This window comes from Physeter macrocephalus, chromosome 7 (genome assembly GCF_002837175.3).
Source record: "Physeter macrocephalus isolate SW-GA chromosome 7, ASM283717v5, whole genome shotgun sequence".
Taxonomy (NCBI): Eukaryota; Metazoa; Chordata; class Mammalia; order Artiodactyla; family Physeteridae; genus Physeter; species Physeter macrocephalus.
Window position 1 is genome coordinate 109,151,009 of NC_041220.1, and position 25,776 is coordinate 109,176,784.

A 25,776-nucleotide genomic window follows, 5' to 3' on the forward strand; every position below is an offset into this window, starting at 1 on the left:
ATACATTTATTTCTTATGTACACAGAATTTTTGCCAAGCTATTTTACAGCACACAGTTACTGAACTTGTTCAGAACTATTGGACATTATTCTCCATTCCTGATTGGCCTGAAGGAAAATATTACAACCTGGCCAGTGTCATGCTTGAATTTTCTTAACTTTTGGCACATGGACAAAACTAAGTAGGAACTGAAATTGTTACTGGTAAATGTGAGAAATTGTTATAATTTTCCTGCCTTTGTATTTGATGGAGTAATTTACCAGACACTAATCAGAAGTTTTCAGATGAAATTCTGCATTAACAAAAATCAAATTCAAATTCTGAGCTGGCCAGCATTGATTTTTCACATTTATTTTTTTCTTCTGAGGTATGATACTAAGCTTCTTGGCATTCTTCTGTGTGCATTGTAAGGGTGGAGTTCACTTTAAAGTGCATAGCATCTCTGTTTATAAGAGACTGGCAGGATCTGGAAAAGAATATGAATTTGGCTGCTGGGTCAGAAATGTCATTGGCATGAAGTTGGGAGATAGAAAAATGCAGCAGCATACTGAGCTTGCTAAAAAAAAATAAAAGATATTTGATTGGATTCTATAGTAATCATGTTTGCTTCAATTTTTTCCCATGCAGGGAATTTCAAAAACACTTTGTCCAGATGCAAAATAATGAAAATACAATGTTTATTATTTTTGTCTTTAAAAACAGTATTTAAAATGATGCAAGGTTTTTTGAGTCTTTTAGAATTCTCTCAAAATAGTTTGTATTTTTCTGCTGTTGATCTAAGTACAAAAACACCTAGGATGTTTTGACCATCTGCCTGGTATTTCTAGCCACTGTTTGCCTACAAACAGTGAAAAAGATTCACAGTGAACTTGAACATCAGAGGGTAGAGTGAATTTTGGAGGCAAATTCTTCCAAACCCTGACAAATACGAAAATACTGGCATAGCTTTATTTAACATGACTCCTACTAAAGCTGGTTTCCATGTGTATTATTCTACAGTTCTTAGTGTCAAAATTCAGACAAAAGGACTAAAATCTTATCTCTTTCATTTTTTCATATTGTATTCATTCATTTTATTATTGTTACTTTTCAAATTTTTGAACTTAAAATATTCTGCTTCATAAGGTCTTGGTTTAAGAGTTATGAGTATTGAGTAAATGATGTCAGTTTTCCCTAAAAAGTATTAAACATACTCTCTGGACCTCAGGTATTTCCATCATGCCAGAAGGATGATACTTGGCAAGCAAAGCAACAACAACAAAAAGAATACAAACAAAACAGCTGATTGGAGCAATATTTTTCCTTAGATGTCCTGCTAAATTATACTGAGTTTCCGTAATGTGTGAAGGCAGGAGTTATGTTTTTCAGATGTATTAATGTATTTTTTTAACATCTTTATTGGAGTGTAATTGCTTTACAATGGTGTGTTAATTTCTGCTGTATAACAAAGTGAATCGGCTATACATATACATATATCCTCATATCTGTATCTGTACACTCTATGACCTGTTTATTCAGCCATATGGCTTTTTTTTTTAACTTCTTTATTGAAGTATAATTCCTTTACAATGGTGTGTTAGTTTCTGCTTTATAACAAAGTGAATCAGCTATATGTATACCTATACCTATATCCCCATATCTCCTCCCTCTTGCATCTCCCTCCCACCCTCCCTATCCCACCCCTCTAGGTGGTCACAAAGCACTGAGCTGATCTCCCTGTGCTATGCAGCTGCTTCTCACTAGCTATCAGTTTTACATTTGATAGTGTATATATGTCCATGCCACTCTCTCACTTCATCCCAGCTTACCCTTCCCCCTACCTGTGTCCTCAAGTCCATTCTCTACATCTGCATCTTTATTCCTGTCCTAAAAGGAACCCTCTTGCACTGTTGGTGGGAATGTAAATTGATACAGCCACTATGCGGAACAGTATGGAGGTTCCTTAAAAAACTAAAAATAGAACTACCATATGACCCAGTATTAATGTATTTTGGTGAGGGATGATTACATTGATTTTGGGGGCCAGACTTCACATTCCTATTCTACAGCTGAATATGGTCCCATGTATCTAGAACGTTCATTAATGCTAGTCCCACAATCATTTATAAATTTAAGAAGAAGAAATGTTTGCTTTAAAATATTAGGCTTTTTCTTGACACTTTCACATTATATGATAAGCATTTACATATTTTGGAATGAACACTTAAAAACATTATATTCAACAATTAGGTACTAAATGATAATACATTTGCTTATCTAAAGCATGCATACAAGCTTCACAGGCTTTATTGAACTGTTTGTGGCAACTCTGTAATGGCCACTACTATTTCAGCATTCAATTTTGAATTTAATTCTTTGAAGTTCTTACATACATTAAACAGACTGTATGTGTCTGCACTCTTGCATGTGTGTGTATGTATGTATGTGTATCTATTTGTTTGTTGGTGTAATCAGAAGAAATTCAGCTTAAACACATATGATGAGGGGTGTGTAGACTTTTTTAACACCTGTAACAATTTAAATATTTCTGACTTCAGGTCCAAAACAGGGAGTAGGATTGTAAAATTTGATGTTGTAGGAGCAATAGACCGTGATATTTTCTTGAAATAATTGCTTTTATCTTGTTCTTAAAAAAAAATAGTTATTTTAGCTGGATAGCTTTAAAAATCTAACTGACTGTTTTAAAGGAGAAGTCTGTACTATACAACCACATCTCAGGAGGTTTCTGCTTTCTTGAGCAGGAGTGACAGTACCCCAAATTCAAGAAAAGATGGTTTATAAGCACTGAGGTCTGGAAGATAAATTCTACGCTTAATGGTGTACCTTGTTTTGTTATGGGTTTCAGAAATGTGTCAGTATATTTTTGCTTGTAGTAAAACAGATGCTTCTTTAGGACCGTTAGCTCATTTCTTTCTGGAGGAATTTCTGAATTATCTAAGCAGACAAAAGGAAGGCTCTCTCTGTGGAAAGGTGTATATTATTCTCATTCACCTGGTATTAGTTCACATTTATCCAAGTATTGTCCAGCTTTCTATTCTAACAGTTGATTCAGCTTTCTACATCTTACTTGATTTACCTATAGGTACCATAAACTTTTTGCCCTAAGGCTCTGCATCTGAATATATTTTCTGATACTTTCGCCTAGTCCTTACTCTTTTTTCAGTGGGGGAAGGGGAGAGAATAAGGGCACTGTACAATTATTAAGTTGACATCCACCCTAAACTTTTTCCTTGGGTTATAGAGGAGAAACACTTTTCCCTTTGGAGCTAGTAGATGTTCTTGTCCGCTGTCATAACTATGAATTACTATCTTTAATTCTTGCCTAAAAATTGGTAGTCAGAGATTCTTCCCTTCATTAGAAAGCATCTTTAGTGTTTTGTAATCTACCTATCTTTTTAAAAATTTTAAAAATATTTGTGAAAAATAAAATAGGATCATAAGGATTTGCTTTGTCATTTTAAGGTCCTAACTTTGTTTCTTAGCTTGGCACTTTAATATATGTAATGGTCAAAAAGTAAATAATTATCTTTTTTTCTTTTGAAGCCACTTTCCCAGAAAAAAATGTAAAGAAAATAATATGTACAGATACCTAATAATTTGATTAGATTTCTTTTGCAGTTACATTTCTTGGAGAAAATCTTTAAATCTCAAAAAAAATTTTATTCCACAGAATTAGTTCTCTTTTGCAAAGATTTTCATTAATTTTTACTCCTGGAGGTTAATTTTCCATCATTCTAGTGGTAAAATTCGTCATATAACTTTTTTCTGTTGTATAGCTCTAGATGAAAACGTTTCATTTTATATAGGTTTTGTTTTTATTCATTCACATAATTATATTTTAAAGGCTCTTTAATCTTTTGGGAAAATCATACGTCACCTTAGTGTCACAAAGGTGTATTGCAGTTTTTCAGTGAGAAAAATGGAACACTCTGCAAGTATTTTTCAGTTACATATAATAATTCAGTTTTCAAAGAATAAATTTAAAGGCCATTTTACTTTTGAGGGGACAAATATCTGAATAGTGTCTTTGTTACACTTATATGCTACCTTTCTCAGTTGAAACATAGTTGCCTAAAAATTGCCCTTCTATTTTCAGAGAGTATGTAGGACAGGGCTGACCAGCAATCAGGGGGGTGTGGGCCTATGGTGGCACCATGATGGCCTTACCCTACTCTTTCAGCTGAGGAAATGGATTTAGGAATATTCATCCACAGAAGTATAGGGTGAGCTTATGAAACTTGAAGTGGTGGAGGCAGATTTGGAATTCCGGCGGGAGCAGCCGTTGAAGCTTGCGTCTCTTGGAGGCATTCTCTTCTTCCGACTGGATTTGGTCTTATCCACAGCACTGTGGTCAAACACCACTGTCATGGACTCCATCCTGGTCACAGTGTACAGGCTGCTTTGCCCAGTCGGGTGAAACCTGGTGGTCTTGAGCTCCAGCTCATCATAGCTAGAAACTTTGATGAAAGGACACCAGCGGAATGCTCTCTTGAAGCCAGCTCGAAATCTGAGGAGAAGCAGGCCATGGGAAGAAAAAGTCATGTTTTCAAGTGGAAATTTCCTTCAGCTGGTGCAGAAAGCCCTACTTAATTCAGTTAAGCCAACTCAGTTTTTTAATTTAATTTTCTAGTCAAACTCTTAGAATTTATGCCACAGTATTGGTACTAGTCTTCTACATTCTTCTTGTTTGAATTGAATCTTAATTTTCCATCAATGAGAAGCAAGTCATCATATAGTAAAAGCACAGTATCAGTAATCAATATGCCAAAGAAACAGTGTATGTTTCTTCAGTAATTTTATACATTTACATATGTGAATTAAGTTTGCTGGGTAAGGCACTTAAAAATGACATATTTCACAATAGCTTCTTATAGAAATAAATACACATTTATAAAGTCTCATTTAATATTAAAATTAATTGCTCATCTGGATGGTTTTTATCTAATCATATATGAAAGTGCAAAATCCTTGGCTTTGTAAACCATTAAATGAAGTTGATTAAAAACAGATGTACTGCTTATGGGGAGGTTTGAATTGATATATGGCTTATGCACTTACTGAAAAAAAATAAGAATTTAGTAGTTTTTAACAAACTTGAGGAACGGTGTGGTAGAGGTCCAACTGGAAAGAGAGCTTAGGATTTAGGTCATTTAGTTACTTACATGAAATTCAGTTTCTTCTTGTGCTAAACCACATTGGTTTATTAAGGAAATGATTAACCCTATGAAATTTAACCCTACTCCTCCATGTGCTGACCTTACAACTAAGGTGTTTTTTATCTGGAAACCACAGTTTACCTTTTTTTTCCAGTCTTAAATTTAACTATGAATATTTCTACTTTTCTTTCCAACTTCACTTTAAAAAATAGCTCCCCCTCCACCAGAGGCTGCACCCTGTCTAACTTGCTGACCTCATTATGCTGGAAGGAGGATTGTCATTCTTTTCCTTAGTGTTGCTTCTGTTCTCACAACGCCTTCAATTTTGAAGTCTATTTACAAGACATCCTTTTTAATAGAGTCCACTCACATATGCCATCATCTCTCCATCTGTTCATTTCTACGAAGTGCCTTCATTTCCTCGAGGACTTGAGCACATTTTCAACTCTCCTCCTTTAATAACAGGGCATTTCTTTTTCTTTGGCAAGTATAATTCTAAAGGGTTTGGGGAGAGAATTTGGCCTATATAAAACCCACCCAGTTAGAACCCCTAAAAGCATTGTTTTGAGGAGGTAATTGTTAAGGTGAGCTATTTCATTAAATAGGAAGGAGTCTAGAAAAATATCTAGCTCTGTGCTCCTCTCAGTGAATTTTTCAATTTTCCCTTCCTTTTGAATTTTAAATGTGCATCAGGGAGCTGGAACAGCATTATATGCTTTCACGGAAGTCAGAAGTGAAAAGGAACTTGCATTTGGTAATCTTGTGTTTACCTCTTATTCAGACAGCAGTAGATGATGGGGTTGTACATGGTTGAGCTCATTGCCAGCCAAAAGCTAGCCAGGTAGACCTGCTGAATATATTTCCACCTATTTAGTTGTTGATAGATCGCGGTGAGGATGAAGTAAATATGATAGGGCAGCCAGCAGATGGCAAATGTCACCACGACAATAATCATCATTTTTACAACCTGGGAAGACAGAAAGAGGTCATTTTTGGCAAATATAAAAGTCATTGTATCTATTAGTTCTAATAGCCTACTGCAAATCATATTTTTCTGCCAATACAGTTAAATACATAGCATGCCTAAGAAATAGTCAATATATTAAAAAATGGCAAGGTAATATAAGGATAGTTACCTAAGGTAAGTTTCAAGAAAGCGTGCTTGTGTCACCTAGTGAACGGGTGGCAATCACTCAAACCGAACCAAATATATTTTAATTGGCTTGAAGAAAATATGTGTTTGTAAAACATCAAAAAGCCTGGGGGAGAAAGAAGCAAGAGCTAGGATTTGGCTGTGCTAGCCTGAACTGCAAAATAGTGAAGACATTATATCTAGAGAACAGACTGCTGAGTCACAGTGGAGGTATATCAGGCTGTAGTGGCTGAGCGTGTTCTTCAGTATTTATTATAGCCTGAGTATAGCTTATGACTATTTAGATTTCTTTACTCTAATACCATGCTCACTGGGAAACCGTCTGAATGTTACCTTGATTTCTTTTCTAATCTGACATTGGTAAAGGTTTCTCTGTATAGTGATAAAGGATATTCACATTAGTTTGAGAAAATATCACTACTTTTAAATTTGTAAGTAGGCAATTGGCTTATACAACTGGTTTATATACCAATTTCTTTGAGTTTGGTAAGCATGGGTCATTTCCTCTGTTCTACACTTTTTTTTTTTAACATCTTTATTGGAGTATAACTGTTTTACAATAGTGTGTTAGTTTCTCCTTTACAACAAAGTGAATCAGTTATGCATACACATATGTTCCCATGTCTCTTCCCTCTTGCGTCTCCCTCCCTCCCACCCTCCCTATCCCACCCCTCTAGGTGGTCACAAAGCACAGAGGTGATCTCCCTGTGCCACGCGGCAGCTTCCCACTAGCTATCTAATTTACATTTGGTAGTGTATATATGTCCCTGCCACTCACTTTTGAACCACAATATGCTGGAAAGCTCTAGTCAAAGTAGAATGTCAATCTCTATTTCTCCTCCACTAGTCTTTAAATTCATAAAAGACATAGAGAATGTCTTAATTATATTAACGTCCCCAGAATCTAGCACAGTCTCTAGTGTATTGCTGGAGATAGATAATTAGATATAAAATGAATGAATAATGAACGACAATGTACAATTTGTAACAGGAAGTTGAGTGGGAGGATGTTTTGTGTGTCTGTAAATAAGATAAAATCTGTTCCATTGTGTCTATAAGAAAGGTAGACTCAAAGTTATTGAACACCGAGAGCAGCTTCGCTTTCTATGTGAAAGGAAATAATAATAACAACATCCTCGGATAACCTCATTTAATATTTCTCATTACCAATCTGTCGACTAAATTTGTTCGTACTTCTTTTGGGAATTTGTAAAAAAGTTTAGGATAATAAATACTAAACAAAATAATTTTGAGGCTTAACCACAGTCATATTAGAACACCAATCAGAGAAAGTCCTGATGTGAACAGCCTATGTAGCATCTTGAAACTATGAAAGTACATTATTTAAGTACTGGACTCATTATCTGATTGCAAGTTGGGATTCAGATGAAAGTTGACAAGATTAAAAATCATGAGAGACATGATTCTAGAAATAGACAAGGCATGAACTGGATCAATGTGGAAAGCAAAGCTTTCCCAAGGGCCTAATCGCGGTTAGCATGCAGGTATTTAGTATTAGCTGATGGTAATTGGCCATCAGAGCTGAAAATCCAGGTCAGTAGCTCACAGAATGTCATCACTGGCCCCACCATGCAGTGTTTTGATTTTCTCAATGTTCTGTCAATTGCATTTTTTTTCTGAATAACTGTGTTCAGAATTCTGCATTTTATCTCTCCTATTTTTTATTCATGTATTTGTAGAATACAAGTAAGGAGCCTATTTGATTATAATTTTACATTTATACAATGTTTCACACATCTAACAACTTATTAATTGGTTTTCAGTTGCACTTTAGGAAGCTGAGGCAAAGACCAAAAGATTTGATGACGGTGATTCATGGAATCTAAGTTAAAAATTTTAAAACTCAGTCTCTTAAGTCTGTTTTTTCTGCTTACAATTAATAAGATTTATTGAATGTCTATTGGGTCTAAAAAAACATAATAGAGAAAAATAATGAGTAGAGAACCAATTCCTTATCCTGAAGAAGATTATACGATAATGAAAAATGCAAAAATGTAAATTAAAACTGCATAAGAAGGGGGATGCAAACGTGTAAATAAATTGAAAAGATTTATGAGAACTTGCTAGTTTATTATAAGCAGGAATGAAACTTACTAGTTTATTATAAGTAGGAATGACTCAATGCATGTTACCTGTAGACTCAGGGAAGTTTAGACTGAATGACATGGATTTGGTTGATTTTTTTCATTCCTGAATATGTGAACATCCTATTGTTCCTTGAACATTGTACACAAGCTCCTGTCCAAGATTATTCTCCCTGGCTTCTCCCTCTCCCTCTTCCCCCAGTTATTCTCACTGGCTAGCAACCTCATCTCATTCAAACCTTTGCACAGTTGTCACTTTTTCTATGAATCATTTTCTGACCAGCCTATTTAAAATTGCAATCTGTCCTTCCAGCACCCCAAACCCCTTAGCTTGCTCTTTATTTTCAGTTGGTTGTGTTTATTCTTTACTTTGTGTCTCCTTATGTTAGAACACAAAAAAAGCAAGAAAGTTCTTCTTGTTTTCTTTACCTATGTATTTCAGGCATGTAGACTGGATTTCACACATAATTGGTGTTCAGAGTTTTGAAAAATAAGTAAATGAAACTGAATGCAAAAAGAAACTAAAGACATTTAGTTGGTTAAGTGATGTTCACAATTTTACTCTGTCATGAATCACTGGTATCATTTGTCCTCCAACTTTAAAATGAGCATGTGTATATTAAATGAACTGTTTCCCTTTTCTAGGCAAACAAATTCAGGTAAAGCATATTAGTGCACAAACAGTATTACCGATATATTATTTTGGATGCATAAAAGGATTGCATTTCATTCTGAATAAATGTTAAGGGTAAGAAAAATATTTATGACAATGTGAACATGGTACAAGCTACTGCATTAAATACAGAATCAGCAAATGTACATAAAACCTTATTTAATTGCTTTTATACAGACTAACCAGTTTCCCTTTGCATGAAACTGTCTTTCAACAATAGCTGAAGAGCTGCAAAGGCTATCAGAATCTTTTAATGTGACTTCCTACCATCAATGTGGAAGAAGTCTGGAATGTGGGAAAATTAAAGTGCATGTGTAGAAACAGAGTATCAGATAACTTATAATTCACATATATATGGCCTTAAGGACCCTGTTGCAAAACATTTAGAAACCTAAATGAAGATTTGAAGATTTTTAGGAAAAATCTCAAAGAACCTAAAAGAAAGGATCTTTTATCATTAAACAACAGCTATGTTTTATTGATTTATTGCTCTCAAATACATTTGAACCATTACCTTGGGTCTCTGCTCATAAAATCTTCTGGAATGATTTCATATATCAAACTTTCAGGCCCCCAGGTTTGATGTAAATGCAAAAATAGGCTCCTGGCTAGACAAAATTGCCTTGCTTTGTGAAATGCTGAAATCAAGAAATTGTAATCATCTTCCTCGTATAAAGGCAAGGGAAAGAGCACTTTGAAGCACAAACCTTGAGCAATGATAGATGTGCAACTGCTCAGTTCCCCTGTGTGTCATGGCTGGACAATGGCACTAGCTCAGACAGGCTACCTATGCTAAGCAGGAAAGTTGGTGGACTTTCTGAAACTCCTGATATGTTTTAGGCAAGATAAGGGACTGGGATAGAGATGACTCAAATCTCTCACCGTGCCTTAACAAATTTTATTGTAACTTGATACAAAGATTGAGCGATGTTGGGTATTTCTTGAAGCTGAAAGACATACCCAGCTTCTGAGGCGATTGGATTTACTCTCCATGGCAACATGGATAGTTGTGGCCATCCATTGTCCTTGGCACAGGGACTGACCAGCTGAGAAAGAAGGGAGGTGGGACAAGGGAGGTAGCTCTTATAGCAACATCGCCTCTTCTTAATAGTTTAGAATCCACTTTACTCACAGAGGCAGGATGGAAATGCATGTCATAAGTTAGTGAGAATAAGCTTTGGGCACCTTTTCTTCAGGTATCAGGGAAAAAATCTTTGACTTGTTATCCTGTACAGGTTAGACTGGAATGCCTGCAGCTGTTCTTATCTATCATATTAAATTAATGCAGGATGGATGATTTTGAGGTTTTAAGTTGTAAGAGAAAAAAGAATCAGTCTAGGAAATTAATTTGCCAGTCTAGGAAATATTGCCAACCTTAAAAAAATCTAGGAATTATATTCTTCAAGGGGGAATTTATTCTTTTTAAATGTCTGAATTGGAAATGGTCAACTGTATGTGAGAAGAAACTTCTTGTTTTGATTAAAACCTCAGAGCATGTTTTGAAGAACCATCCCATGGACTATATACCCTACCACTTCTCTGTACCTTTTATCTGCACAAATGTTCTTAAATAACCATTATATCTCCTTAGGTCAAAATTACAGGCCCGCTTATTCTAACTTCATATTAGCAAATTAAAATAATATTCCCAAGAGTAAGATATGGAAAAAAATTAATGACAAGCATCAAAATCTAAAGTACTACTTCTTGGACTAATTAGGTTGGGCTTTTGCTGCTTCTGTTTAAAAGAACATGCTTGAATATTTCAGTCCCAAGGGAGAAAAAGAGAACTAAGTAGTAATACTTGTGAAAAAAGTTCAGGGTAGTCCAGAAGATGAGTTGAATTTTGCCAGTAATTTCAGAATTAGACGTGATTATCGGTGTATTTTGTTAATGTCATCCAAGAAATTTGACACTGTTGCCAAATCCAACTCGCATGACTATCCAATTAACGTTAGCTTAGAGCAATGCCTATAAGGAATTATGTCAAGGTGAAACAAGTGAGAAAACCCTGTGTATATACATGGAATGTGGAAAATATTTCTGTGTGAGTGTGTGTGTTTGTGTGTGTGTGTGTGTGTGTGTGCAGTATTGTGTTTGGATTCTACTTCTTTACACTTCATTGGTCCTGCTTCTTTTTTTTTTTGGTATGCGGGCCTCTCACTGTTGTGGCCTGTCCCGTTGCGGAGCACAGGCTCCGGACGCGCAGGCTCATCGGCCATGGCTCACGGGCCCAGCCGCTCCGCGGCATGTGGGATCTTCCCGGACCTGGGCACGAACCCGTGTGCCCTACATCGGCAGGCGGACTCTCAACCACTGCGCCACCAGGGAAGCCCTTTACACTTCATTGGTCCTGCTTCATTTTAATGTAATTTCACTTTTCCACTGGAAACTTAGAATTTTAAAGTATTGTAAGATTTCAGGTTTATGATGATCTGAAGCCACAAAAAGGAAGACAGGAGGACATTAGAATAAGAAGTCCATTAAGGCAAGAGGAAATAAAGTTTGAGGTTATGGGATCATGGTTAGAGATAAAAACTTATAGAGGCTTATTATGGACTCAGTTATGTCCTCACTACCACATTCTTTAAAGTTTATATACCTTTTTATTTTTTCGAAGTTTTTTCTAGATTTATTGAGATATAATTGGCATGTAACATTGTGCAAGTTTAAGGTGTACAAAATAATGATTTGATACATGTATCTATTGTGAGATGATTATCCCAGGTGGGTTAGTTAACACCTTCATTACATCACATAATTACCCTTTGTGTGTGTGTGTGTGTGTGTGTGTGTGTGGAGAACATTTACTCTCTTAACATCTGTGAGGCATCCCCAGTGGCTTGTGAGCTGGCTTCCCGATGGAGTCCATGATGGGTTAGTAGGATCCAAGTCCCTTTGATGCGTTCAGTTTGGAGCCCTGCCTGCCGTTCTCCCAGCTGCTCACTGTCCCCTAGTTGTGCAGATCTCCACAGTCCTCTGGATGGAGGGAGACAGAGATGGGCATCTTTGGCAGGGCCGCACACATCCGAGGAGCCCTGGCACTCCCCCGTCACATGCTCTTATTGCCCCCCCAGGGAGAAATCACAGCCGAGAAGGCCCTCTTGGCACTGAGCTGTGTCACCTTGGCGAAGAGGTGATGTCTGTAAAGTCAGTTTGTTCCTCTTACTCTTTCCAGTGCATCCAATCTCAGATTTTTTTGTGCTGGAACTTCTCTGCTGGACTCCTGGACTTCCACAAAGGCTCTCTGATCCGTGGGTGACTGTCTAAATCACTTTTTTCAAGGGACTCCTGGTTCACAGCTAAGCGGGGGCAGAGCTGGTTCACGGGCCACTCAGGGGTTCACAGCCAGACAGAGGTCTGTATGTCTATTATCTGTCTTCCTGTGGGCAAGACTCTCCCAGCTATGGTGCTGGTGACGGAACCAAAGCAGGACGGGGCTGTAGCCAAGTCCTCAGAGGTATGGAGCTGTTTCTGGATCTGTAGCTGAGACCGTGGTAGGCGAGTCAGCCGCCAGGGTGCAGGCCATTCTTCAAAGTGACTCTCCTCATTCTTGGACTGCACTGCGGTTTCACAGTCTCCTGCCTGGATCTCCCAGTTTCTACAAGGGCACTCTTGCCCGTGGATAGATGCCAAATTGTTGTTGTTGAGTGGGGCTATGACGAGGGACATCTTATTTGACCATCTCGCTGATGTCACTCCCCCAGATTAATAGATTGAAGTCCTAATCCTCAGTACCTCAGCACCTCAGCATGTGACTGTATGTGGAGACAGGGTCTTTAAAGAAGTAATTAAGTTAAAATAAGGTCATTAGGCTGGGACCTAAACCAATATGACTGGTGTTCTTAAAAGAAGAGGTGATTAGAATACAGATACACAGAAGGAAGACCATGTGAACATAGAGGGTTACAGCCATCTGCAACGTAGCGGAGTGGTCTTAGAAGAACCCAACCCTTGATGACACCTTGAACTCAGACTTCTAGCTTCCAGAATTGTGAGAAAATATTTCTGTTGTTTAAACTACCAGTCTATGGAATTTTGTTATGGCAGCCTGAGTAGATTAATACAGTGTTTGAAATGCTAAGGAGAGTCTATTACATATGGCTTAATTCCAGCAAAGTAGGAGGCAAAATACTATACAAGTTCCCAGTGAAAATGGAGACTTCCAGAGAGGTTTTGATTGCCTGGAAATTGCTTTCGGGGAAGTAAAGGATAGACCAGGATCTCTATTTCCATCACTTGAGCCTCTCTTAGGTTATATATGGTCTTCCTCACAAGCACTGTCTTCCATGATAATTCCTTTGTAACAGAAATGACAAGCACAGAGAAAGCTTACTTGCTGGGCAAGGTGATAGATTCTTTGTGGTTGTTATACAAGTCAAAAATCCAATTGAATCTGTCACTTGAGCTTAGATTGAAGAGTGGTTCCTTTGATTAAGGCAAAAGGCTTCTTTGTTATCACACTTAGGTATTCACTTCTGAAGGAGCAGATCTGGCTTGTTAGTATTTAGAGGAAGATAGTTAAAATAGAAAATAGCCAGAAAAAATTCTATGGTTTATAAAACAATAGAAACAGATTTATCTACCAGTATTTCAGCTATTCAAATAAATAAGCCCAACTTCAACAAGAATTAACAAAAAACAAATTGTCACATATTATGAATATTGGGGCCAAGTCATGTTTTTGAAGCTTCTTTTATAATAGAATAGGGAAGAATGTCAAAATATGGTTTAAAAATGTGGTTTACTTTAAAGGTATACATCTAGCTAATAACACAAAAATGTAATAAAATTATAGTACTCAGAACATATGGACAAAATATACAAATGTATCATTCATAATGAACTACAAGGTGATAGTCTGGTAATGGGACTGGAATTTGAAATTGTTTGATCAATATCTTCTGCTCTTACTGAGATGGCCTGGCTTGTTACACTGTAACTGGACAGCAATAGAGAGCCCATTCCTGACTTTACATTTCAAATTTCTCTCTCTTAAATTCTGGAAGGTATAGCAGTGTTTTACAATTTCTCATTCTGTGCTCTATTTAAGGACTTTCTTATCTTGTCCTTCAAAACTTCTATTTCCTTATCTTTCCCTTTACTACCATTCTGTGCTAGTTTGTGATGACACAGTTTCTGTGCTACAGAAACAATGCTCAGCTTGCTGGAGTGATGCACTCAGCCAGGTAGTTCTAACAGTCATTTTGAGAATCACTAAAGGAAAGTCAAGCTGATAGTTACATTGTCGTTTGAGAGAGGTATGGCCAGTGGATACATTTGAGGGCAGAAGTGGTGTATGAGTCCCTCTTTGATTTTAGTAAAAGGCTTAGTGCTTTTTATATTCACTTTAAAACTTTCAAATATATGAATTTATTTAAACTCCATGACAAACCTTTGACCATATAGTTTCTCCATTTTATGGATGAGAGACTTAAAACCAAGGAGGGAGATGATTTCTTAAGATCCCAAAGGCAAGTTCAGAGCTAGGATTACTGGGCCTCTTCATTCTTCATTAGCTAGGGATCATTTTGTATACATTCTGCTTCTCAAGACCCTGAAAAACAGCCTTAGCTTCTTTCCTCACGTAGCATTCTCAGGGGATGCTTAAGTGAAGGGTGGTCAAAGAATCTTACTCCACTAAGGGACAGCTCAAATGAGATTTATGTGATATGAGATATTTTTCTAAATCTGGAAGGGGAAAGAGTGAGAAAATAAGTTGGAATGGTGGAGTGGGCCCAAGAATTTGAGGTTGGAACCTGGCTTATCTAACACTACATGAATAAAGTCAGATTTATCTGTACTAAAACTATGAAATAGGGACTCAATAGTTTAAATATTTTATGTGCTCTTATGGTACCACTTACTTCCACGTTATTTATTTATGTCAAACACAGTTAAAGACAAATGGAAAAAAAGTATAAATCTTTGACAATATCATATATTCATTATACCTAGAAACCATAAAGCAAGTCTGCTGAAAGGACTGTTTTAGTCTCAAATAAATAGTTACTGTTAGGGTTTAGGATCTTTTGACAGACAGAAGCAGGGGAGAGAGTCAAGAAGATTTCTGTCTCAGTTACCCTTCTGGGGAAGAGGAAAGAGCTGCAATCAACTGCCAGGTCATCTCATCCTTCTCTGTTCTAGAAGTTGCAAGGAGGGATCTGGTATCTTGAGAATGTGCCTGGCCAGGTGAAGGGCTAGGCTGACATCATTTGCCAGAACAGCAGATTTTATGTCTTGATATGTGTTTATATATCTTGTCCTTTAGAAACACAGTGTTGTTAATAAATTGTGGTCTGAAATGTTGAGCCAGCCAGTGTCTTTTGCAGTTGGCTTTTATCTTAAAGGTGTGCATACTTTGTTTTTTGAAACAGCGTAAATCTAGAATATTTAAGATTACTCTTTTCTATAGAAAATAAGATCAGTCACTGAAAATTATTTTTTTTCTCTACAGTATATGACACACTAAGAAAACATGGTTTATAAATAAATGTTGTCCTTATTTGTAGTTACCTTGAAATAAATCTAAATGATTTGCACATGTTTACCGCTGGAATGCCCTAATCCAATTTCTTTCCCTGTAAAATTTTCTCTCCATCCTTTGGGAGAGTGCCTCAAGTTCACCTCTTGGAGTAGCTTCCCTCATTTCTTTATGCAGGTAGGGTTAGATACTTCCTAATGAGACTTAGCATATTATACTTATAACACAGATACATGTTACAGTCGAGCATGTTTCTGTTTTCTTCTGTCTGGATATGGTGACATGCATTATCCATCTTTGTGTCTCCAAAACTTAGCATAGTTCTTGACATTCAATAAATACCTATTGACTGAGGATATTTTAATTTTACCACCCATTTTATGAACACTTTAATTGCAAAAAATATCATTTATCTTTGTCTTACCAGTTTTTGCCCTATCATGCACATAATAGGATTTCAAAAATATTATTTCAGTGAATAAAACAAAAACACCTTTATATATTTTAAACCAAAATTAAAATCATTATTATTGCCCTTGGCTTTTGTATTTAGCAGGAAAATTTTTTGTATTTAGCTATTTGGAAAGAATAGCTATATGAACCATGTGAAGGTACAGCTTTAAGAAAGAAGTTCAGTTATGTTTGCTTACTCAATCTATTATATCCTTAAATTACAATTGTTCTAGAATAATGCCACTTTTCTAAAGAAACCAAGGCCCTAGGCTCTCAAGATACAGTGCTAAATTAAAAAAGAAAATAAAAGTTGTCTATTTTCACAGAACTTACATCCTATTAAAGACGTAGTCATTAAATAATAAATACACAAATACATATGAAATTACGAATTATGATGAATTCTATGGAGAAAAAGAATTATATCTAGGTTTATAGAATGCAATGGAAGTTCTATGTGAGGAAGTAATATTTAAGCTGGAACCTAGAGGATGTACAGAGAGAAGAATGAAGGGCACATCATTCTATGTCCTGATAATAGTGTGAGTGAAGACTGAGAAGTGGGAGAAACTTTGATGTGCTAGAGCCAGCTGAGAGCAAGTGTCACCGGAACATAGTATGTGAAGAGTGAAGTTTCATAGAATTAGATTGGCAGAGTAAGTGGTAGCAAGATTCTGCAGGATCTCATAGGTTATTTTTGGGGTTTGCAATTGCTTTGATCTGTTTTCTTAACTATATTGGGGAACCACTGAAAAACTAGGCAGATTGCATGAGTTGATTTAGAATTTTAAAACATCATCTTGTACAACATGGTGACTATTGTTAATAATACTGTACTGTATATTTAAAAGTTGCTAGGAGAGTAGATCTTAAAAGTTCCCATAATAAGAAAAAATTATAACTATGTGTGCTGATGGATGTTAACCAGACTTACTGTGGTGATCATATAGCAATATATACAAATAATAAATCATTATGTTGTATACCTAAAACTAATATAATGTTATATTTTAAATTATATCTCAATAAAAAATCTTGGATGCTGAATGGAGAATAAATTTGAAGAGAACAGGTGTAGATCTGGGGAAATGAGTTGGAGAGGCGGTGGTAGTGGACCTAATGGCTGTTGTAATGATAGTATCTTGGAGGATTATTTCAATGGAAGTGGAGAGAAGTACAGAGATGGGAGATATTTTTAGGGAGGCACTCATTAGGATTTAGTGATGAATTAGATGATAGTGAGAGGGAAAGGGAAGTTTAAAAATGACTCTTTTCAGAATTTAATATCTGGGTGAATGGAAGTGCCAACCACTAATATTTGGATGACTGTAGAAAGAGTCTGCTTTTATGACAGACATGGAGACTTAAAGATCAGTTTTGTATATTATAATCTAAAAATACCTCAGAAATAGCCAAAACAAGGATATCAAGTATGCAGCTGATTATTGCATAAACTTAGAGCTCATAGAGGAAGTATTGCTTTGGAATATATATTTCAGAGTCAGAGATCTATAGATGATATTTAATGTCATGGAAATGAATGAATATAAGAATGAATATGGAAAGATAGGAATGAATATATTCTGTACTATTGGTTCTGTTTCACTGAAGAACCCTGACTAATACTGCTATGATATCAATTATACTGCACAGCTCCCTATTGTATACTCCATATTTTTGACCTTCCTAGTAGGCCTATTTCTGAGCACTTTCATTTTTATATAAAAATATATTTGATCGAGGGGAGAATACTTTTTTTTCTGATCATCTAATCTATTCCTCATCAGTTTAGCTAATGGCATTATGGCATTGCTTCATACATTGTTAATTCATTGATTCTGAAAATATTTATTGAGCGTTTTGTATATAGATGCATATATATGGTACTGGCTCAGACAATTATCGAGGCCGAGAACTTCCACAATTTGCCATCTGCAAGATGGAGACCCAGGAAGGCTGGTGGAGAAAATTGATGTCACAGCTTAAGCAGTCAGACAGAGAGCAAATTCAACCTTCTGCTTTTTTGTTGTATTTAGGCTCTCAACAGATGAGATGATGTCCACCTATATTGGAGAGGACCATCTGCTTTACTTATTCCACTTTACTTATTCCATTCAAATGCTAATCTCTTCTGGAAATATCCTCACAGACACACCCAGACATAATATTTAACCAGCTATCTGGGTATCTGGTGGCCCAGTCAAGTTGACACATAAAATTAATCATTACAATAGCATAGGCTCCATTATGCCATTGAATTGAATTTTAGTATGTTACTAATAGAGAAAGATAGATACATGTCTGGATTGTTCATTGCATTCTATTTCAATGGTGGCTAAAGAAACTATTTTCATACACAAACTTATTTTTATGATGTGTGATATTATGTCAGTGTAGATTTATTTATACCCTAAGGTAAATATATGTCAAAACACATATTCTAGAAGCTTGTGCTTTCTCCCCTTAATTTCAGCAATGGTAAAAAGAAAAAAATCTGCTTTTTATTGAAAGGAATAACTCAGAAAAGATAACATTATGTAGGTACATTTAGTTTTATAAGACTGTTTAAGAAAGAGGATAATAAATAGATAGATAAGTAAATTAATAAATAAAAAATAAAATCTCAAAGAGTAAAAGCAAGGGACAGACAGTTGCCTCCTAAGACAGAAGGGAAAGTAAAATTTGTTGAGGCCCTTTTATGTGCAAGGTACTGTGCTTGCATTGTATGCATTATATGCTCATTTTAATTAATGCTATTGGTTATGTATTAGAGGTGCCCAGCTAACTGTGTTTTAATTAAAATGAAAGGTCTAGTAGGTAAGAATTTATTTTCTAACAGGGAGTGTTGTCAAGAAGTAGAAGAGGCTGATTCTGGAAGTAAAGGTAAATAGAACATCTCTCTGTACATTAAATTCTATTCAAGTGAATGACTCCACATTGCTAAGCTAGACCTCTCCTCTAACCTTCTGTTATTTTTTCCCTTGTGATCCTTAGGTGTTTTGCATATCTGTTTGTGTTTTGATATATTTCTTCACTTTTCAATGGTGACATCTTCTTTTTTCAACAATTGGAGTTTTAATTTTAAAAACGATACATTTAGTCTCATGATTTTCATGCCATAATTAAGAGATCTTATCTTTTGTGTTTTAGTCCCTGAAGTACAGATTATTCTAAGTGCTCTGCTTCTCTGTCTTGTTTCTAGCAGCTGGGTTCCCTAAGGTTTGTTTTTATTTCCTTTTGCCAAGTCTAGGCCCTGTCTGTCTTTGCCTGTAAAGATAAACTGAGTGTTCTTTTCAGGACTGCAAATCTGACATGACAGAGGGAGCACAGTCTTCTCTCCTATTGGTCATCTATGTGTCCTCGGAAGATGGAGATAGACAGTCTAGTCTGGCCCGTGTGGCCCTAGTGGGCGTATTAGCACTTTCACAGTCTCAGGAATAATGAGGTTGATGCATAAAACCGTGTGCTTTTCTCTCCTTGATTGCACCACCTTCTGGCTTCACACACCCCTCTGAGCTCTGCCCACTCTCCTATCACAGTTACTGCTTCACTCAGAAGACTTAGCATGTGGCGGATGAGAAGGTAGAACTCAGGCCACCATCTTCCCCAGATAGGTAACCTGTCTGAATATCTCAAAGACATCTCAAATTTTATGTATTAAAAAAGTTCCCTTCATTCTCCACTCCCCTCCCCACCCCCCCTTCCAAGGCTGTTCTTTCTGTGAACTTCCCTATCTCTGTAAGTGGCACCACCACCCATCCAGACATTTAGAAGTCATGCTTATTTCTTTGCATCCCCTCATTTTCACTGCCCCATTCAATACCTAGGCAAATCCTGTTGGCCAAGTCACCAAAATATGTCTAAATCTTTTTGTCTTGTCATCTCTATTACTATATCTCTGAGAAAGCATCATTATCTTTAACCTGGACTAATGCAATAACAACCTAATTGGACTTTGCTTTCAAAGCTATTGTTATATTTTAATAGCTAATAATAAAATAATAATTGTCTTAATTAGCTCAGGCTGCTATAACAAAATGCCATCAACTGAGTGGCTTCAATAACACATATTTATTTTCTCACAGTTCTGGAGACTGGAAGTTTGAGTTGAGGGTACCGGCATGATTGGTTTCTGGTGAAGTTCTGCGTCCTGGTGTGTAGGTGGCCACCATGTGTATTTAAGGAGAGGGAGAGTGAGTGACCTCTCTGGTGTGTCTTCTTACAAGAACACTAATCCTATTGGATCAGGGCCCCGTCCTGATGACCACCACATTTAACTGTAATTATCACTGTATAGACCCTATCTTCAAATACAGTCATATTAGAGGTTAGAGCTTCAACATATGAATTTAGCAGAGACACAATTCAGTCTTTAGTAATACTAAATGTAAGACATTATAATATCAAGTTCTTATTTGTCAATGTGTTTAGGTCTATTATTTTCTAGAGTTTCCCTTTGAGTTGGTAATTACCTATTGATATTTTCCAGAAAGTTACGTTTTTCTTTTGATATTAGTTTTAATATTTCTATTAATATACCATAATTCATTGTTTGGCCTGGGAAGAATAATTCCCAAATTGGAAAAGACACACAACTTATTTAGGGAGTTGTTGAGAGAAATTCTTTCCCTGATATTTTAAAGTATAAATTTTAAATTTGTTTCTATTTAGTATTGAGGCAAAGAATTTAAATGGCTTATCAAGTGGCTGATCAGTGGTGTACATTTAAGCACATAACTTTATGGAATAGTTAGAAGCGAACTTTGAAGTTCATTACACAGTAGTGTACAGCAGTGTCAAGAGCACTGGACTCAAAGTCTTTGATTTAAATTTAGGCCCTGATTGTAAATAGCTATGTAACATTGGGTAAATTACTTAAATCTTTCTGAACGTCAGTAGCCTTAATAGTAGAGATAAGAACACTCACCATACAAGGGATTGTGAGGATTAAATGGAAATGAGAATGCCAGGCTCATAAAATACTCAGGACATGCTGAGATATTCATTTTTACTTCATTCCCAAGATCTGACTAACTTATAAGCATATTTTAAATTATTGGTGCTGGTGCCAAAGTTGGTTATGAATGTGCTTTTTTCCCTGGCTCATGGGCCCAGCCGCTCCGCGGCATGTGGGATCCTCCCGGACCGGGGCACGAACCCGCGTCCCCTGCATCGGCAGGCGGGCTCTCAACCACTGCGCCACCAGGGAAGCCCATGAATGTGCTTTTATAAAGACAATGGAGGGCTATGGTGGTGGGCTGGGCGACAGTGGGTAAAATGAAAATTGGGTACTGGAGAGCCAAGGTCTTCTATCAAATTTTGTGGGAGAAGGTATGCAAACAATAGGAGTTTTAAAAACAGCTCTTTTAAAATCATAATTCCTGCTAATCTGAGTTTGTGTGTTTGTGTGATTGTGAATAGAGATAGAGATAGAGATAGAGAGATATGGCATCACTCCATGATTTCCATTACAGGTTAAAACATAACAAGCCCAATCATTTTATAGTCACAATGGCTTTGTCACATCTTCAACACAGCATATTTCTATAAAATAACAACATAACAGATGTTCCTTGAAAATCTTTCCTATAGGAAAAAAATGAATAAGATTATTACCAGAGGAAGAAAAAGAATAATAAATGTTTTGCTCTTGATTTATACTTTAGTTTTATAACTGGAGAATTAAGAACTTGAAATGTATTTAATAAAGTATTAATTGAACAATAAAAAGACCATAAATATTTTTACAAAGTTAAAAAATACCTAGACTCTAATGCCCATTTAACTGTTAACTATAATATTTAGAGCATAAAATTAATCCAAGGCATATAATCTCAGTATCTTTTTTATTGGTACTTAAGATCTCAATTTGTTTGCAAAGTTCATCTGAGAAAAATTTTAAAAACCTGTCTATATATTTACTCCTTTAGATGCATGAATAATTTCTGGGAAAGAGAAATATCCTTTACTCTAACAATTCCAGAAATATATTTTAAAACATCAAATTTAAGTCCTCCTCATGATATGTCAGGAAAATTGGTGGTGTTCCAGAAAATTAAATTTTATGGGTTCAGTTAGACCAGTAATGTCAGAAATTAGTGACTTGTGCTAGAAGAAACTCCTAGAGAGGTTATTGGGAGACTACTGAATTATAAGTGAAACATTAGTATAAATTTGTGGGTCACTACAACACATGAAAGATACAACCAAAGAAAAAGGACAGGATATATTATAAAGATCTTTCTAATATCAGAAACATCAACATATTGTATAGTTTGTATATACTGTATAGAGTATATATAGAGTGTATATTGTGTATAATATATACAGAGTAACTTGAGGGTGTATATGTATATCTATATCTATCATCTATCTATCTATCTATCTTCTATCTATCTCTCTCTCTCTATCTATCATCTATCTATCTATCTATCTATCTATCTATCTATCTATCTATCTATCTATCTTTCTTTCTTTTTCCCTAAGAATAACTATAAGCTCTGGAAAAAGTGTAAATTACAATAACAACTACAAAACTGTTTTATGGCACTGGAGAGTGGTCAAAAGTATGCTGAAACTGGAGACTACATAATCTAGGTGAGATTCATACATATATAAACTTCTCCGAATTCCTTGGCTTCCCCTCCAATGCACAAGGCAAGGCTACAAGCATATTAGGAGGTGAAAAACAGCTGAAAGGCTGTAAGAGGGGAGAGGTTTTAGCAGCTACTCCTCATAAGAGAGACAGAGTTTAGAGTTTGAGTCTCTTCAAACTAGAGTCTCAGTAGACAACTTGGGTTTTCCCACAAGGTCTAGGCCTTAAGATTAAATACTATGCCTGGGATTAAGAAATTAACCTTAAAACTAAGGGCAAAACTAAAATAGATTCATCCTAACGAAGTACCAAACCTCTGCAAATTTGAATGATCTACCAGCAACTTAACTGCCTGCTCAGAGAAAGCACAGTATTTTTCAGATGAATGGCACCCCGAGTCCTAACATCATATCTCACAATACCCAGTATACAACTCCAAATTGTTGTACACCTAAAGAAATATAAAAATGTGACCCATAATCAAGAAAAAATGAGTCAGTTGGTTTTGCAATTAATAGGTAAGGTTTTTAAATAACTATGAAAAATATGTTAAAGTATTTACAGAAACAGATGGTTTAAAAGATGGAGAATTTCAGGAGATATTCGAAAATTGTAAAACTGTAAAAAATTCAGATAGAAATCTTAGAACAATATCTGAAGTAATTTAATAAAGTATTAGATGTTTCATTTCAATTCTGACTATGTAAATATTTGATAAGTACTTGATAATGCTTGCTTCATTTTGTCAGTATCCCTTATACTTTCCAAGTTTATACTCCTAGAATAAGACATTTCTTTTGTTTCTACTACTACTAGAAGAGAAAAATACTTTTTTAGGACCATTAAACTAGCAAAATCATTGAAGTGCTGAGTCCACATTAATTGCTTCTGTTTCCAGCTAGAGTCTATTTTTGCTAGCAACTCACAAAACATGAGAATTGGTGTACAATGCCTTATCAAAAATGAAAACCAGATTTGGAGAGCCAAAATGAGTCATGATATTTTAATATTAATATTGTATATGAGTCATAAATATTAGAAGACTGTGAGTCATTTGAGTCATGGTTTAAGACAAATAAGCAAAGAAATAGAAAACTTTCATTCATTTTGAAATATTCTGCCTTTCATAATAAGTATAAGCTTTCATGTGTAGTAATAATTATTTTTAAAGTAATGATTCACTTGAGCCCTTCAGCTTTGCAAAGTTTGTTGGAAGAGATAGTTAAGCAAATGGATGTTTCTTATCTAAAATTGTAAGTTGCATGCTAGAGTTTGCTGTGTGATGTAATGGAAGCACATGGACAAACACTGAATGCAGATTGGGGGTGGAAGTTTCAGAGAGGCTTTCTGGAGGAAGAAGTGCCTGTGATACAGCTTTGAAGACAAATAGGAAATATCCAGGTGAGAGGAGCAGAAAAGGAGTTGGGAGAGTGGGGGGAAGAGTGTCCTAGTCACATAAATAAAATATGCAAAGCTCATACCTCACTCTAGTACTACAAATAGTTTGACTGAGTGGGGATGTAGTGCATAATATAAGATATGCTGATGAAGAAAGTAAGAGAGATGGATTGAAGTGAGATTAGGGAGGGCCAGAGAAGCCGTTAAAGGATTTTAAGGAGAGTATTAATAAATTCATATTTTAGAGAGATTACTTTGAAAACAGTGTAGAATCGATTTTATTTGAATCAGATTTAATGGAGGCAGGAGGATCATTAGTTGATGAGTATATTAATCTAGGTAAGAAATTATGTAGTCTAAACAAAAGTAGAGCAGGAGCTTAGGAAAGAAAAATATTTATATTTGAGTGCTTTTAGAGTTAATTTGAAGGACTTTCTCATTGACTGAGTTTCAGTTGAGGAAAGATATGTTACAGATTATTTCCAGTTTCTTTTGTCTGGTCACTCTGTGGATATTAGTAATATTCTATGAAATGGGAAGAAGACTTTCAAAGTCTCGACAAAGACAGTTATTTCATTTTGACACGCTTATTTTGAACTGTCTGTTATACATAGGGTTGGGACGAGAGATGGTTAATAGAATTTTAATCTGGAGCTCAGAGCCTGAACCTCAGAAGAGAAGTCTAGATATGGGCATAATGTTAATGCCGATTTGGGAGTAATTTTCAAAGATGTTGATGTCTTAGGAGTGGATGAAATTATCTAAATAAGACTGTATATGAAAGCTATAAAAATATGAAGAATGGGCCTCCAGGGTAAAGAGTAGCATTGAAGTGGTATAGGAAGAAAAGCCAGAAAAGGATACTAAAGAGGAATATCCTGCAGAGAGAAAGGAGGCAAATTCCATGGAAGGAGAGGCTTCTCAAGTGGTGAGTGATGAAAAGGTATCTACTGTGTCCATCTGATCAAGGACTGAATATATCCAATGAATTTACAACAAAGAAGGCACAGGTATCTTTGTCAAGGGTAGTTTCAGCAGAATGATATGTTGGAAGTCACAAAGCATTAACAAGAGGAGCAAAAGATTGGTAAACAAGAGGAGAAAGCAAATGTAAACAACACAAGATGGAAGAGATGTGAGTGTGCTTACATTTGGAAAGAGAATTATAGTGAAGTGAAAGAGGTCATGGTTCAGAAGAGAGATGGTTTAATTGAGGGATGACTACTCTTGAGAAGGAGGTGCCAAGGATCTAGAACACAGGTAATGTATTGATGAAAAACATGAGAAGACAGTGATCAGAGGAAGATAGCAGTAGCTGGATGAGGTGTGCAGACAGTGAGCCTAGTCAGCAGTCTGTGGCCACTTGAACCCCCATCCCCGCATTGAAGTGAATCCAAATACAATACTGCAGAAGAGCTGTGTTGTTGTGAAAATGTGGAGCTCAGTTGCAAGGAACAATCAGACCTGGAAGAGACCAGTATCAACGTGACTGGGGAAGGATATTCATCAGCTTTAGGGAATCACACTTACAAAAATAAAATGAAGTGCATATTAAAGTTTTAATCAAAATGAATCGTAGGGAAAAATGATTGATGGGAATGTTGTGAGGTCATTTGCTAGATCTACCTGCTTTCAAATTGGAGTATACCTACAATTTTCTTGGATAAAGGATTCAAAATGAATAGATTAATTCTCTCTGCTACTACTTAAAGTTAATATAAATAAAGCTATAAGCTTTTTCCCACCCAACTAGTATAAC

The 25,776-nt window shown here is 36.0% G+C and overlaps 1 protein-coding gene and 1 long non-coding RNA gene across 3 annotated transcripts in view; one reads left to right on the forward strand and one right to left on the reverse strand.

Annotated features, from left to right (window-relative positions):
• The window catches only part of LOC112063779 (uncharacterized), a 485,693-nt gene that overhangs the window by 263,905 nt on the left and 196,012 nt on the right, over nt 1-25,776 (forward strand). The gene's annotated exons all lie outside the window — the stretch shown is intronic.
• Nucleotides 3,497-25,776, reverse strand: part of TACR3 (tachykinin receptor 3) — a 70,985-nt gene continuing 48,705 nt past the window's right edge. The window contains exons 4-5 of the mRNA XM_007114814.2: nt 5,927-6,123; nt 3,497-4,507 (exon numbers count right to left, since the gene is read on the reverse strand). Coding sequence (XP_007114876.1) covers nt 4,195-4,507; nt 5,927-6,123 — 510 coding nt within the window. The 3' untranslated portion in view covers nt 3,497-4,194. The remainder of the gene's footprint in view (nt 4,508-5,926; nt 6,124-25,776) is intronic.